We start from the raw sequence: 14,755 nt of genomic DNA on the forward strand, positions 1-14,755 counted from the left end.
TCCTTGCCTCTTATCCTTGCCAATGTTTTTTGTGGCAGAAAGCCCGGGTGCAATTAATGCTTTTTTACTGACCGGGTGATGAAGCCCTGGGTAAAGGGACCGAAGGGATGTGTCCCCACAACAGTGGGCTTTGAGCAGAGCCCCCTTCCTCCTCCCGGAGCCCCCACATACACCCGCCACCGGCTATAGCCCACCCAGCGGACGGGCACCCGTTGGCTTACTGAGTGCGAGCTCCTTGAACTCCGGAAGACTGGCCGCAGCGCAGAGCTGGTAGAAGACGTGGTAGTTCCTCTCGTCGTCTGCCTGAAGGAGAATAGAGTTAAGCAGCTTTAGGGCCGTCGCCCCCAAGATCGGCCCCTTCCTCATCCTAATCCCAGGGTGCTCGGGGTGACAGAGGTCACGACGGTCCCTGCACACGGTGCCCCCTTCAATTCCTACCATTCAGTAGTGAACTTCCATTCACAATTAGGGGGCCTCCTTCCAACCTGAGGATTTTCACCTCGTGTTTTTTTGTTGTTCAGAATTTTAGCTATTCATTTTTAGAGAGAGGGGAAGGGAAGGAGAAAGAGAGGGAGAGAAACATCAATGTGTGGTTGCCTCTCACGTGCCCCCTACTGGGGGACCTGGCCCACAACCCAGGCATGTGCCCTGACTGGGAATCAAACTAGTGACCATTTGGTTTTCAGGCCCCATGCTCAACCCACTGAGCTCTACCAGCCAGGGCAGGAGTTTCACCTCTTAAATGAAAGCATGCATTTTTCCCTTTCCTCCTATGAAGAACATCATTGCTATTCCCCCAATGGTGGGTCCATCCATCAGCGCACAGTGATGGGCAGCTGTGCTGCAGGCTGCCTGGGCACAGACTACAATTCCCCCGCGGTGGGCTTCCCATCCCCTCAGGGAGGCTCGGAGCCAAGGAAACGCTGGGCTCTAGCCCACCATCAGGCTGGGCACACAGGAAAGGTCTGTGGCTGAGAGAGGCCTCAGAGTGGACACTGGGCCAGACCTGCCTTCTGCTAGCAGTGGTGGCAGGGGCTTCAGGAGGCCTGACCACAGGAGCAAGGAAGAGGAAGGCTCCTGGGATATCCAGAGCCGTGGCCAGCACCCCAACCAGCACCCCAACCAGCACCCCAACCCACAGCCAGTATGGCAGGCTGTCTGCTTTGCTGCAGGGAAAGGAAGGGTGTGGGGTTGTCAGCTCAAACCTGGGATGGGGAGAAAAAGCCTAGGTGATACAAGGAAAAAAAAAAAACAGTGAAGCCGGTGTGGAGACGCATTAAGTCCATTGCTAAGGATCGGCATGGGGTCAGGTGCCACTGAGGAGCGCAGGGCTGTGGCTATTTTTGATGTCCCCTCTGATGGCAGCTGCAGTGTCAGGGCCTGGACGCCATCTGACCCGGGGAAGAGCGTGCGGCCAGCTCACACCAGAGCACATGCTGCGGCATGGTTCAGTGATGGGACTTTGAAAGGGGGCTGCAGGAGGGCCCCCGCTCCTCATGTGGTGAGCTGCACTGACCACCACGAAAGGCCAGGGTGGAGGAGGGAGAGGCCACTGAAAGGCTGAAGGGCAGTGGGGGGGAAGGGAATGGAAGGTGAGCTCAGAGAGATGAAGAACCAGGGCCGGGGAGAAGCGGGGCATCTACTACTTTGGAAAGGGAAGCGAGTGGGCTTCCCCCCCTTTCCCAGCGTGCCCGTGGGCAGGAGGCTGGGGTCCGCTGAGACCCACAGACACCGCATGCCGTCGCCCTGCTCGTGACCCTGACACCACGAGGAGCGGGCTGATGGGGTCCTCGCCTTGTCTTCAGCACGTAGCACAGGTGAGCAGGCAATATGTGCTCGTTGGTTGAGTCTAAAAGTAATACTCACAGAGAAATAACAGCACTGATAAAAGGCTTTTCAGGCACGATGTCCATGGCTACGGAATCCATACTTACTCATGAAAGGAGAGAAAGAAGACTGAAAGAGCAAGGTATCCAAGCCCAGGCTGGAAAGCTGAGTTGCTCTTTGGACACGGGGAATGGGGGGAGGGGGCAGGTATGAGCATCCAGGGGGAAAACAACACAAGGAAGCCCGGGGCACACCACGCACCTGAAAGACCACTCTGGACTTCTCCAGCAGGTAGGTCCTCATGTTGGCCCCGATGATGTGGTACCTTCTGTCAAAGCCGATCTGAATGTACTTCCCGAAGCGACTGCTGTTGTCGTTGCGAGTGGTCTTGGCGTTTCCGATGGCCTGTTGAGAACAAACCAACCAAAGCTGTGCACAGTGGGCAGGGCTCTCTGGATGTCAGGACCACCTGTTTGTGGCGGCATCTCCTCCCTCACCGCACCTCTCTGCTATCAGGACGACAACGGGCCGCGCCAAAGCAAAACAGAGCTTCAGTTTTCTGCCCCCTTCGTTCCGAAGGATGGCTGACCACAGTAATGAGTTGATTGGTGGACTCTACTTCCTGCCTGGAATGTGCACGTGATCGCAACAGCTGTCGCAGTCATCTTGAGACCATGAGGGAAAGGTCCACAGACACAGAGAGCCCACTGCTCTGACACCTTTCAACCACGAAACCAGGGCAACCAGAGAAAGAGACCCTGCCCAGGGCTCTTCCGGTCCCTGCTCATGTCCAAGACTTCTCTCTAATGTGACACTTCATAACAGCCCAAGGGACAGTCTCGATGGTGACAAAAATTCTACATTTGACAGAATGAGCACTCAGGACTCACAAAGTTGCCAACGCACCGACTGTCCCAGACAGAGACTTAATGTTTTGAGCCCAAACTGTTGTAGCATTTATTTGTGTGACACCGTGCAAGATCGGGCTTGTTTGTGTATACACGCCTGTACTTTTTCATTTTAGTTTTTTGGAGAAAGGGAAAGGGAGGGAGAAAGAGAGATAGAAAAACACTGATGCGAGAAACATTCGCTGGTTGCTTCTTGTACACACCCCGACCGAGGACTGAACCTGCAACCCAAGTGCCCTGACGGGGAATCACACCAGCAACCCTTCCCTTCGCAGGACAACGCCCAACCACTGAGCCATCAGGTCAGGGCACACGCCACCTCCTTTAGACCTTGGCAACTGAAGCACATCTGGTGTCTTTTGGGGCGCACACATCACTCTCACATTCCTCCCAGAGCAAAGCACCCTGCTCCCCCAGCAGCCCACCAGCCTGCTCTGGCTGTAGTGGACGCTGAAAACACTAGACAGCTTTAGACCACTGTCATTTAAAAAAGCATTCCCAAAGCAGGCACTCAAACAGGCACTTACATGCCAATGGTCACAGTGGCATTATTCACAGTAGCCAGAATGGGGAAACCAACCAAGTGTCCATTAACAGAGGAATGAACAAGCCAAATATGGTGGAGCCACACAATAAAAACTACCCAGTCATAACAAGGGCGCATTCTGCAACATGAACTTTGAAGACATGCCAAGTGAAATAGGCCAGACCCAAACAGACAAGCAGTGTGTAATTCCACTTACAGGAGGTACGAGAAGAAGCACATCCATAGAGACAGAAAGCAGAAGAGTGGCTGTCAAGGGCTGGGGGGTGGGCGGGAGGGGGAGGGGAAGGGGAGTGAGTGTTCAGTGGGAAGGGCGTCTGTTCGGGAAGATGAGAAAGCCCTGGAAATGGAGAATGGTGACGGTTGCACAACACGTGGGTGTACTTACCACCACTTGTAACTGTACACTTAATGTGGTAACTTTGTATCACACGTTTTATCACAGTAACACTTAAAAACTCATTCACCCTGGGTCTCACACAGGTTTAATACCATAGTGACCTGCCGTCATTAAATTCTGACTAATCAACTCTGTCCAGTCACCAGAGATCAGACAGGTGTCTTTCCTTCTCTGCTCGGCCCAGAGCAGCCACTTCCCCTGTCTCCAACAGGGGAGACACTCCGTGTCTTTGAAGCCTCGCTACCCGAAGACGAACTGAATTTTGAAACTCCCGGGCAGAGGTTTTGCTCCCACTGGCACTGAAACACAGAGCCAGCGCTGTTCTGAGCTGCCTCATCTTAGGTGCAGCAGATGGTCCCGGGAGGCCCAGGCCACGGTCCACAGTCACTTTCTGAACCGGGCCGTGGCCAGGCCCCGCCTCGGGGCTTAGAATGTACGTTGTGAGCCAGTGGGCTACCAACGAAATGCCTGACGATCGAGTTAAACAAACTATGGTGAAAACCTGGTAACATACGTTTGCAGCCAGTAAGACAGTTCATAAGATGTTTAATGAAATGGGACAAGGCCTGTCCTACACCAGCCAGTGAGAGAGCTGGACGGGAACACACCGCAACGGTGAGTGACTGTCAGCAGGCTGTGGGCGGGGGGTCACTGCCCTTCATGCCTGCCTGTCTTCCCTGTTTACTAGGTCAGTGGTTCTCCAAGTATGGTACCCAGAGCAGCAGCAGCAGCACCTGGGAACATGTGAGAAATGCAAATTCTGGAGCCCCACCCCAGAGCTTCTGCATCAAAAATTCAAGAGGCAGGGCGGGGTGTCCAGTAATCTGCTTTAACAAGCCCTTTGGGCAATTCTGATGCACAGGAAAGTTTAAGGGCCATTGTAATAAAATAAATTTTCTTTTTATCTGTTTGCAAAAATGCCTTCAACTGTACAAGTATGAACCATTTCCCAATGCACATTAAGAACAGGTGTCGAAACTGGCTGTAGTCAAATTCTCAATGAACACATTGCGAATGGAGTTCCCCAGATAATACAACTCTGTTGGCAGGGGATTTTTTGCCTGGATAACCAGTGAGCTCCTGGAAATTGAGACTCAGAATTTACTCTGGCACTTGGTGAAAGGGGGAAGGAGAGAGGGGGTACCTGGGAAGGTCCGGGCAGGTGTTTGTTCCCCCAGGTCCAAAATAATCTGAAAGACCAACCACCTTAGTGACCTGTGAACTAATGTGGGGCTCAGGGCACTGCAGAGAATCGGATGTTACTCTGGCAGCTTGTAGCCTCAGCGGATTTTCTTCTTACTGAAACTCAGGGGCTGCCCAGGGCTGGCAGGGGGTGGACTCCGACCAGACTGTCAGCCAGACATGAATGAACAGCCTCGGACTCACAGGCAGGAAACCAAAGCTGGGCCGGAACTGCATGGCCATGCCCCACTGCTCCATCAGGACGATGGTTTCACAGAGCAAAGGAAGCAGAGTTCTGCCCCCAGACTGTGCCTAGTTGCATTTAGCGTCTCCCTGGCGCTGCACCTGCACCGAGAGCTCCGGGCCTGCCGGGCTCAGGGGCTGATGGGAGGGCGGGATGGCCAGGGACAGGACCTGCCCCCGGCCCGTTCATTCCATCACAGGGGCAGTTTTCGGAAGATCTTCAACAGACTCTATGTTATTGCATCGCTTTTGGCTCTACCCCCACACCCCAACCCCAAAGGATAAAATGTCCAAATAATTTTTAGGGAAAGAAGGAATCTTCTAGCTAGACTTCCCACCCCCATGAGAATGGTTCTCCTGGTTCGGTGGCACCTTCCAGCACCGAATGGGCTCGGCAGGACACTGAGCTGCTGACTCGGGACAGCAGCAGCAGAGGTGGCGGTGGACGGGGAAGGGCGGTCCCTACAGCGTTCCGCAGAGTCAGGGGACGAGGGAAACACAAAGGGGACACTCTACCCAATACTGGGTCCCTGAAGGACGCTACCAGGTCAGGTTGTTCCCAAATCTGTGGCCCCGGGGGCACCTTCGTAATTTTTTCCTCAACAGTGGACAAAGGGCTCTCAGGGAAAGACGGGAACGCTGACCACACGAGGGGCGTCCAAGGATTCTGATGAGTGGCCACACGAGGCCAGGCACCTTGCAGTCCCGCTGCAGCGGCAGGGACCCCAACCAGGAAGGCCAAGGGCGCTCGGAAGGCTTTACCTCCATGATGGGACTGGACGCCAGGACCTTCTCTTCAATGTTGGTGTCGCTGGCGGAGCCCCCGACCGTGGCGAAATAGCGCATGGCGTACTTGGCCGACACGGTCTTGCCGGCCCCGGACTCGCCGCTGACGATGATGGACTGGTTCTTCTCGTCTCTGGAAGGGAAAGAGCTTTGGTCAGTCGCTGGCCGTGGGGAGGCTCTGGCGTCTGCCAGGGACTCGGAGGACAAGGGCCTGAGCCCGACCAGGAGCACCTCCCTTTCTTTCAGGGACAAATGCGAGGGACGGGGCCAAAGCACTTCCCCTCCCTCGAGTGCCTGCATGAGATCTGAAAAATGCGAGAAAGAGAGGAGTTCTGAAATGGGCTCCCGAGTGGCACATGCCTCTTGTGACCCACAGGACGGAAGTGCAGCCAGTCGGTCCCTCTGCACGCAGCACCCTTAGGTCACTGCCATGTACACACAACCCTCCTTCGGGGACACACAGACATACCCCTCACCTTTGTTCCTAGGGCACGCCCACCTGTGCCTCTGCATAAGTTATGATTTTTTTCAAGAACAAGGATCCTTTCTTTTCCTCTTGTAGTTGAGCCTCGCAGGCCAGCAGACAGTTTTGAACATTTTTGTTCATATATATGTGTACACACACACACACACACACACACACACACACACGTATCACAAAGGGCCACCATGCGTCGCCAGGCCAATCTTGCTCCAAGTTTCCCAGAAACTAGATAAAACAGCTATCAATTACAATAAGATGGACTTCAGTCAGACTAAATGGAAGGCAGAAAGAAGATACTCTACACCAGATAAAAACGCACCTATATTTATCCCTCTAAAGCAGATAGCAGGAAGACAGATGAGTAATGGAAGAAGCACTGTGGGACGTCTCCAAGGAACACGGCTGTTCAAGCAGGAGCTGAGCACAAGTGTTTGGGCCCCAGATGTGGGGGATGAATTGCTTGGAAGGGCTGCGCTCACCCATCCACCTCCAGTTCACGAAAGCACCGCCAGGAAGCAGGCACCTTGCTTTCCATCAACAGTGCCTGGCACAAAACATATACTCGATCTGTATACTCAGACTAGAAGCAGCTTGGCGATCAACTGACCCCCTCTCTTCCAGATGAGGAAACTGAGAAGTGTGAAGGCAGGTTTAGAACACAGGTCTCCTGGCACCAGCCCAATGCTCTGAAGACCAGCCCCGGTGGCTTCCTGGCAGAGCAGGTTAGAGAAGAATGAACAGAGAAGCCACCACAGCTGCCTGCCTCACCTTGCCCACTGTCAACCCAGGTAGGCTGTAGTTTACCAGCACAGGGCAATGGATGCTGGCCCTGCTTCTGATCTGGGCTGTACCACTGAAAAGTGGTATGACCTTGATGTAGAGATGAGCGAGAAAGACAGAAAGGAACTGGGCTGGGAGCACCGGGGAGGTTCAGGTGCGGCAGCTGGGCTGAGAGAACCTGAACCTTCAACCACTCTTCAAGGTTGGCAAGGAGCTGTGTGGTCGTCACTCACACAAACCGTCACCACATGGGGAGCGGCCTGAGTAATACAGGTGGCAGGTAGGCACTGCTAAGCAGATGGAAACGAAGGAAAAAAGATCTTTCAAACTGGCCGTACAACCAATTACTTGCAAACATACAGAATCTGAGACCTGTTCATGGAGAACGGAATAACCAGCAGCGTTCTGAGACCCCTGGGACACCGCTGTTGTCACCAGAGCGTCTGTTCCGTCGCTCCTGGTGCCCGGGACATCTTCACACTGAAAGGTGGTCGCTGAAGAAGCCTGCGGGTGCTTCTACTTCCCATTCCCATTCATTCTGTTTTGTTAGTTTTATGTGACATCTGCTGGACCCTGGGGATCCTGATGGGCGCCATCTCTCCTCTCTACTCCTTCACAATCAGTTCCTCCTCAGAGGACTGCACAGAAGCGCAGGCAGTCCAGAAACCAGGAGGCTAACCAGCTGAGCTTGAGACCTCTGAAACAGACCCCATCCGACTTCAGGATCTCCTGTATCTGCAGCAAGGAGAGCGGCATTGCAGCAGCCCCGCCCAAGAGTCTGGAGTTCTGCCTGCAGTCGGCACGGTTAACCCGAAATGGATGGAGGAGCACAAGGTGTGCCTGAGCCTTCGTCCTCAGCAGAAAACCCCGTGGGAGGGAGAGGGAGAGGGAGATCCCGCCCAGGAACTCAGGAGGGATCCCTGGGAGCTGCACACACGATGCCAGGAGGTGGGGGAGAGAGTGGGGCCGGACTCCCAGCGGCAAGGGCACACACAGGAAACTGGACTTGGAGGAGCCCCGGATAAAACAACAGGGAGGAAAGGTTGAGGAGCAAGCAGGCTGTTCTAAGGGTGCGTGGCCAGGAAGTCAAAAAGGGGGGCTGGTTCATGGACAAAAAAGTGCCAGGAACTCAGAAGCAGAGGCATCAAGGCAGGGAAACAAACAGAGAAACAGCCAGCAGAACGTGGGGCCGCTTTTGATGTCCTAACGAAGATGCATGTGCACAGCCAAGGTGTTACCAGGACTTAGAAACATCCCCACGTTTCAACAATCCCTGCATCCGAGGCTTTGGGCGTGAGGAAGTCTGGGCCAAGGCCCTCAGTGCTAACCCCTGCCTCATTCAATGGGCATTAGCTCCGGTGCGGTGGGCAGGCTACAGCCCGGTAAATTCACCTCTTCTTAGACCAACAGGCACCTTTCCACAACTTCTCTACTCAGACCAACTTAGAATATATGTCTAAAAATCGATGATTTTTACTTAGCTCCATTGCACTTCTACACCTACCACCCGCTCCCATTCCTAGTGCCTTCCAGGGCTGGGCGCCCAGGAGGGTCATAGACACTGTTTCATGAAGCCTGCAGATTGGCCTTCAGAGACGGTGCACCACAGCGCTGTTACTTGGTTCTACGTATGTTGGCTTTGCTTTCAACTGGATTAGAAAACTGACCAACCCCAGAACATGGGCGTTAAAAACAAGCTTGAAAACTGGAACCTCAGCTGCACTGCCACTTAGCTATCTGACTTGGGACGAAGCCATTTGCTTCTTTGACCCTCAGGTTAAATCAGCCCCATCTCATGACTGTGACCTCCACCTGCACCCGTGTTCTTGTAAGTGGCCAACTTGCCTTCGGTAGCCAGGTCTCCAATTCGTCCTAACACTCCTGCCAGATTCAGTGTCTGAAGCACAGTTCATGTTTCCCCACTCGAAGAGAGATAAGCACGCACTGCTGATTGAATCAAGCCCCAGTGGCTTCAGCGAGCATCTGAAACCCTCCACAGTGCCTGTGCCCTCAGTAGGCAGGGGCACCCTGATGCCATGAAGAGAGCCCTGGGTTGTTGGTCCAAGGATCTGGCCTCCGTCCTGGCTCAGCCGGCTGCAGGCTCTTTGTGAGCCTTAGCCACAGGACAGAGGACACCTCCCTCCTCTCAGATTTTGCTGCAAGATTGTATCAGATGATCTCTACACTTCTTCATAGATGATGATACTGCAGTTCAGCCAGACCGGACTACTTGTCTGTCTGTGGCACTGCTTGCTCCCCCACCACAGACACCGACGGTGTTCCTGCTGCGGAAGTCACTGCGAGCACGTGCCTGGCTGCTGGCTCCCACCCACACCTCATGTCCCCTCTGCCCCGGCTCCGGCCCGGCATCCCAGCGGCAACTATTCCTCCCTCTCCTCGAGTCCCACGTCACCTCTTTGTGCCACTTCTCAGACATCGCCATGTCTCATCTTATATAGATGCCAGTTCCACAGATTTTGGTTATTTAGGGCTGCTTGTGGGGGAGGCATTTATAAGGAAGGAATTCTACCCAATGTCCTTCAAAAACATAACCCAGCCCTGGCCAGGTAGCCCAGGCAGTTAGAGCATTGTCCTGATGCTCCAAGGTTTCAGGGTCAATCTCCGGCCAGGGTGCACATAGGAAGCAACCAATGGGTGCATGAACAGGTGGAGCGACAAGTCAATGTTTCACTCTCTCAATCAAAAATCAATTTAAAAATTAAGAACAAATCATAACCCATGTGTGGCTCCATCCATTCAGCCCAATCATAGAGATGACTCAGTTGGCAACTTTGGTTAATCTGCTTTCAATAAATCCTTTCTTCTGATCCCAGTGAGATTCCCTTTAGCACACCATGGCCCGGGAATTTCGCGTCCAGCCATTACTCAAGGGCAGGCTGTCAGTAGGAAGATACGCACTCCACTCCCCCGAACAGGAAAAGCCCCTTGAAGGCTTGTGTCTTCAGCAAGAGACAGAATTTTGAGCTGAGGAACCCAGCCATCCTCCAGCCTCCAGGTCAAACACAGCCAGCCAGCGCGTGCACACACACACACCCCCCAGTTCATACTGCATCACCGTCTTTGACACCTGAGAGGCAGGATCTAACTGCTCTGAACAACCTACTCCTGCCAAAATTTCCCACCGAAGCCTCGAAGCACTTTAAGCTCCCTGAGCAGGGTCAGCCAATGTCCCCTCCCACTTCTGGGTGGGACCCACCTCGGAGGGGAGGGGAGTAGGTGGCTGGCCAGGCACCTGAGGTCACGCCACCCAGGAGAGCCCTGCTTGCCAGCCAGGGAGACACTGCTGGGGCCTCGTTTTGAGGAATCCCACTGAGGTGTTATCTCGTTTGGGTTTCCTGTGGAAAATAATTTGTCGCCCTGGCCTCCCAATCAGCAATGTGCACCCCAAAGCCACAGCGAGTCGCCACTCCATCCGTTTTGGACTGAGAGGAGCCTGGGAAGAGCTTCGGGACAACCACCTTGGCTGTGGTGTGGGCGAGGCCAGCTGCCCCACTCTCAGACACCTGTGGCACCTTGCACCCCACCTGGCACCCTGTGTCCTTGCAGCCACAGCCCATCCCCACACTAGTCACTGAACTACGAGCTTACGGAGGGCAGGCATTCGCTTCCGTCTCAAATCCCCAGGGCTCTGGACACCAGAGCTTCTCCACCCCTTCCCAGTCCCCTCACCCCCTTCTCCATGTGGGCGGCACCGCCTCTACTCACCGACTCCAGCCAGAAACCTCATAGGGGCTGTGGATTCCTGCCCTCCCCTCCAGCCCACAGCAGCAGGTCCTGTTGATGTCACCCCCTGATAAGAGTGTGCTGTCTCCTCTCCTCTCCACCTCAGCCACCGTCAGCTCTGAGACGTGTTGTAAGGGCAGCTTCCTGCCCTCCCCCCCATCCTCCTGTGGTACAGCCTCCTTATGTGCTGGTCTGGTCATGAGCATGGAGCACCCCTCTGCCCCGTAACACCCAGGCTCCGCTGTGTCCCAGGCCCTCCGGGAGCCAGCACCTCTCTTTCCAGCATCATCTCATGCTGCTCCTCTTCGCTCGTGATGCTCGAGCCACACAGGCCTTCATTCTTCGTTCCTTCCCACTCTACAGGCGCCGAAGCCAGTCTGGCTCCAACTGATTTCTCTTCTTTAACCTCACAACTCTTAACTCCTGGCACTCAATCACCTGCCTTATGGCGGCGCAGATACCACTGCTCTTCAATGTCATTCATCACCTGCTTACATCACGCCCGAACGGTGCACAAAATTCCCAGCTATGCATCCCCTGCTTAGGACTCACAAGACCACTGGGTGCCAGCCTTCCCGTCTTAGAGAAGCCAAAGCTGAAGTTTGGCAAGGCCAGGTGATACCGCCCATGTTCCCGGTGAGGTGGACACCACACCCAAACTCGAGTGCGGGCTCCAGTCGGCCTGCACGGTTCCCTCCGGGCTGGGCGGGGACAGCTCCATTGTCATCACGCCCGTTCTTGTACAGTGAAGCATCCACGCCCCTGACAAACCTCGCCTTGGTGTGTGAGAGAGAGAGAGAGATGCAGCAGGTGTCCTCAGCACTGGCCGTCCACACCGCACTCCTTAGCTGAACCAGCGCTTCAGGAGCCCCTCCCTGACCACCCACCCTCAGGGCATTCACTGTACAATCCACTACTGCTGTACTGGCTACTTTCCCGCACACTGTACACCCTTGTCTCCGCCGCCAGAACGTAACCTGTGACGGCCGATCTCTCGGACGCAGGGACTTGGATGGGCGGGCTGGCACCTGGAGTGTGTGGAGAGGACAGGCCCAGAGCGGGCTATCACGTATACTGGTCCATACGAGCTAAGCCCGGGATCTGGTGCCCCCTAGAGGTGTGCAGTTTATTGCCCACAAAATCGTCCCGGTGGTCTCCGCCCTGGGCCGGTCTCCCACGACCGCCCACGAGGAGGGGACTGAGCGCAGGGCCCCCGTGTCTCAGGCGGGCACGACTCTGTCTCCTGGAACTGGCGCTCCTGAGAGAGGATGGAGTCGGGAGCAACACGTGCTCAGGCCCCCGACACGCAGCACAGTCTCCAAACGGGGGGGGGGGGGGGAGGGGCAGTCTGCCCACGACACCGCAGGGAGGACGCCCTGTCTCCGAACACACCACCACCGTGTCCCTCCACTGTGTCCTCCTCGAGCGACAAACCGTCTGAAAATTGGGGTGTGTCGGTAGAACACACTCTGTTCACTAATGGGGTCATCAATCCACTGTCCCTTGCCTGTCGGTGTCTGCCTCGTCTGCAGCCACATTTCAGCACCATCATCACAACACAGATCATCGACTGTGTTTTTTTTTCCTTAAAAAAGAAAACTACACTAGAGAATGAGATACAAAGGATTTTTAATTAAGAATTTGTCCAACCGAAACATTTCTGTCAGCACCATGGACAGAGTTAATAATTGGGAAATTGACTAGGCAAGTAAAATTAAAATGAATCTTAGACGCAATGCTAAAAAAAAAAAGAAAGAAAGAAAACCCTGTATGTGGTAGGACCATCTTTGAAAACTCAAACAAGAAAACATGATGCTTCGGGACACAAAGACAGAGCCACGTTGATACAAAATGACACGGAAACCCCATTAGCGCAGGGGGAGTGAGGCCGAGTCAGGTGGCGGGTGGACAGACCGGGGGGCACCTGAACCGGGTTCTGCGGGGAGGAAAGGGTGAGGCAGGGCCCGCGGTAGGCTAGGGCAGAGGGCGAGTCTCGGGAGAGGGACCCAAACCGTCCCAGTGAGGCTCACGGGGCCGGACGCAGAGCTACTCCATCATCATGGGCCTGAAGAGAAAGGCTTCCTCCCCGGGGGCCCGGGGGGCTCTCCCAGACATGTCTGCGGTGAGAAGGGGCTGGGCCAGAAAGCTCCAAGCAAGAGAGTCCACGAACCCTGCCATCCGGAAAGCCGGGCCTCCAGGTGGGAAGGAGGAGATACACCCTGGGCACCTGGAGGGAGGGCACCTGGGTGAGGGTACCTGGGTGAGGGCCCCGCAGGCAGGCCCTGGGTTCTGGGCGGGAGGGAGGCGGAAAGGCAAGTCTGAGCACCTCTGTCACTAGACTCAGCATGTCCCACGCTGCATCCCTATCCCACCTCTGCCTGGAGGGCTGTGCACTCAGGCACAGCCCAGAACTCACCCCATTGGGAGGCCGTCCCAGTCACTGGGTACAACTTAATTGATACTCAGCGGCCAGAGTCCCAAGGGTCTACTCGGAAAAAAGAAAATGAGGCTCTGACAGCACAGGAGGTAAGTGCTCTGGGCATTTAATATCCAAGTATCCTTTTCCCACTTCAGCTTCCTGGCGGCCCTTCGAGTGCCAAGTTCTATTTATAGACCGCCGAGGTATAGTGTGGGACAGGCAGCTGCAAAATGGACTCAGCCCTTCCACTTAACTTGTGTCCCCGGGACAGGCTTCGCCTCTCAGAGGTGACAGTGTCGCAGGAAGACCCTCAGGGGACTGCACCCAGCCAACCCTCATGGGCAGAGAAAAGCAGGGGCAGAGTGAGGCTGAAAACTGGTTAGGGGGCTCCGCGCCATGACTGGGAACGCACCAGCTTCTTCACCCTGAAAAGAAGAGGCTGCAAAATGCTCCCTGAGCCCCTCCACCCCAGTCCCCCAGAATCCTGGGACCCCAGATCCAGGTGACGGCTGAGCTGTGTGAACTCATCCCCCTGGACTGCAGTCCCTGCTAATGTCAAAAATGTGTTCTGGAACCCAGAAACCTCTAAGTCTAGGTGAGGGCGAGTAAAGGAAGAGAACGTTTCCTGCAACTGTATGCTTCACAAGGGAGGACCCCGCAGAAACCAGAATTTATTTCTAAAACACTGAATTGTTCTTACATGTCTAAACCTCAGTCACCTTCAAAGTCCCCTCCATTTGATGCAATCCACCTAATGGAGATTTTTTTCCCCACCGCTCAAAATAGCTTTTGAACCGATTTTGATGACTTTTAATGCTTCTGCCATTTTTTATTTTACCTCTTCCACATCAGCAAAATGTTTCCCTTTGAGGACTTTTTTCATCCGGGGAAATGAAACAAATGTCACTTGGGTGGGGTCAGGTGACTAGGGAGGGTGGGTCATGGGGTCCGAAACTGCTGAACACTCAGTGCAGTGTGGGCAGGGGTGCTTGTAAATCATGAAATGGAGGAATGCACTGAAAGTCTTCCAAAAAATCCCCTGAAGATGAACACAGCCTCTCACAACAATGCCAACTGGTACACGGACGCAGATGGGTTCCTAGAACACTCACCTAGCGGGGAAGCCTGTACTATAAGGAACCCACCCTCCAGAAGATGTTTTCTGGGGGGTCCTCCCCTCATATAAATATGTTTTGATGTTAATAGCTGGGGGGTAAACTATAACAAACACCCATAATATATTGGATGCCCCCCTCCCAAATAAACATTGCCTTTTAAACTCTATTTCATTTGGTCCTGGAAACTATATTTCAGTGAAGGAACACATTCGAGGAAAATCTGGAAAAATGACTTCTCGGTGGTCAGTGGCCCAGCTGGTACGTGAAGCCAGGTGAAGTCTAGGACACTCTGATTCCAACTGTCGAGTCATGGTCTCTGG

General features: G+C 54.4%; 1 protein-coding gene across 3 annotated transcripts in view; it reads right to left on the minus strand.

The window, feature by feature from the left end:
* Nucleotides 1–14,755, minus strand: part of MYO5B (myosin VB) — a 258,368-nt gene that overhangs the window by 107,794 nt on the left and 135,819 nt on the right. For all 3 annotated transcript variants that reach the window (XR_006787004.1, XM_045850063.1, XM_045850061.1), the window contains exons 5-7: nt 5,867–6,023; nt 2,089–2,232; nt 222–303 (exon numbers count right to left, since the gene is read on the minus strand). Coding sequence is in view for 2 of the 3 variants with exons in the window: in XM_045850063.1 (XP_045706019.1) it covers nt 222–303; nt 2,089–2,232; nt 5,867–6,023 (383 nt within the window). In the remaining variant the exon portion in view is untranslated. The remainder of the gene's footprint in view (nt 1–221; nt 304–2,088; nt 2,233–5,866; nt 6,024–14,755) is intronic.

The sequence above is a fragment of the Phyllostomus hastatus genome, unplaced genomic scaffold (genome assembly GCF_019186645.2).
Source record: "Phyllostomus hastatus isolate PE091 unplaced genomic scaffold, TTU_PhHast_1.1 phas_contig_80, whole genome shotgun sequence".
NCBI classification, from domain to species: domain Eukaryota; kingdom Metazoa; phylum Chordata; class Mammalia; order Chiroptera; family Phyllostomidae; genus Phyllostomus; species Phyllostomus hastatus.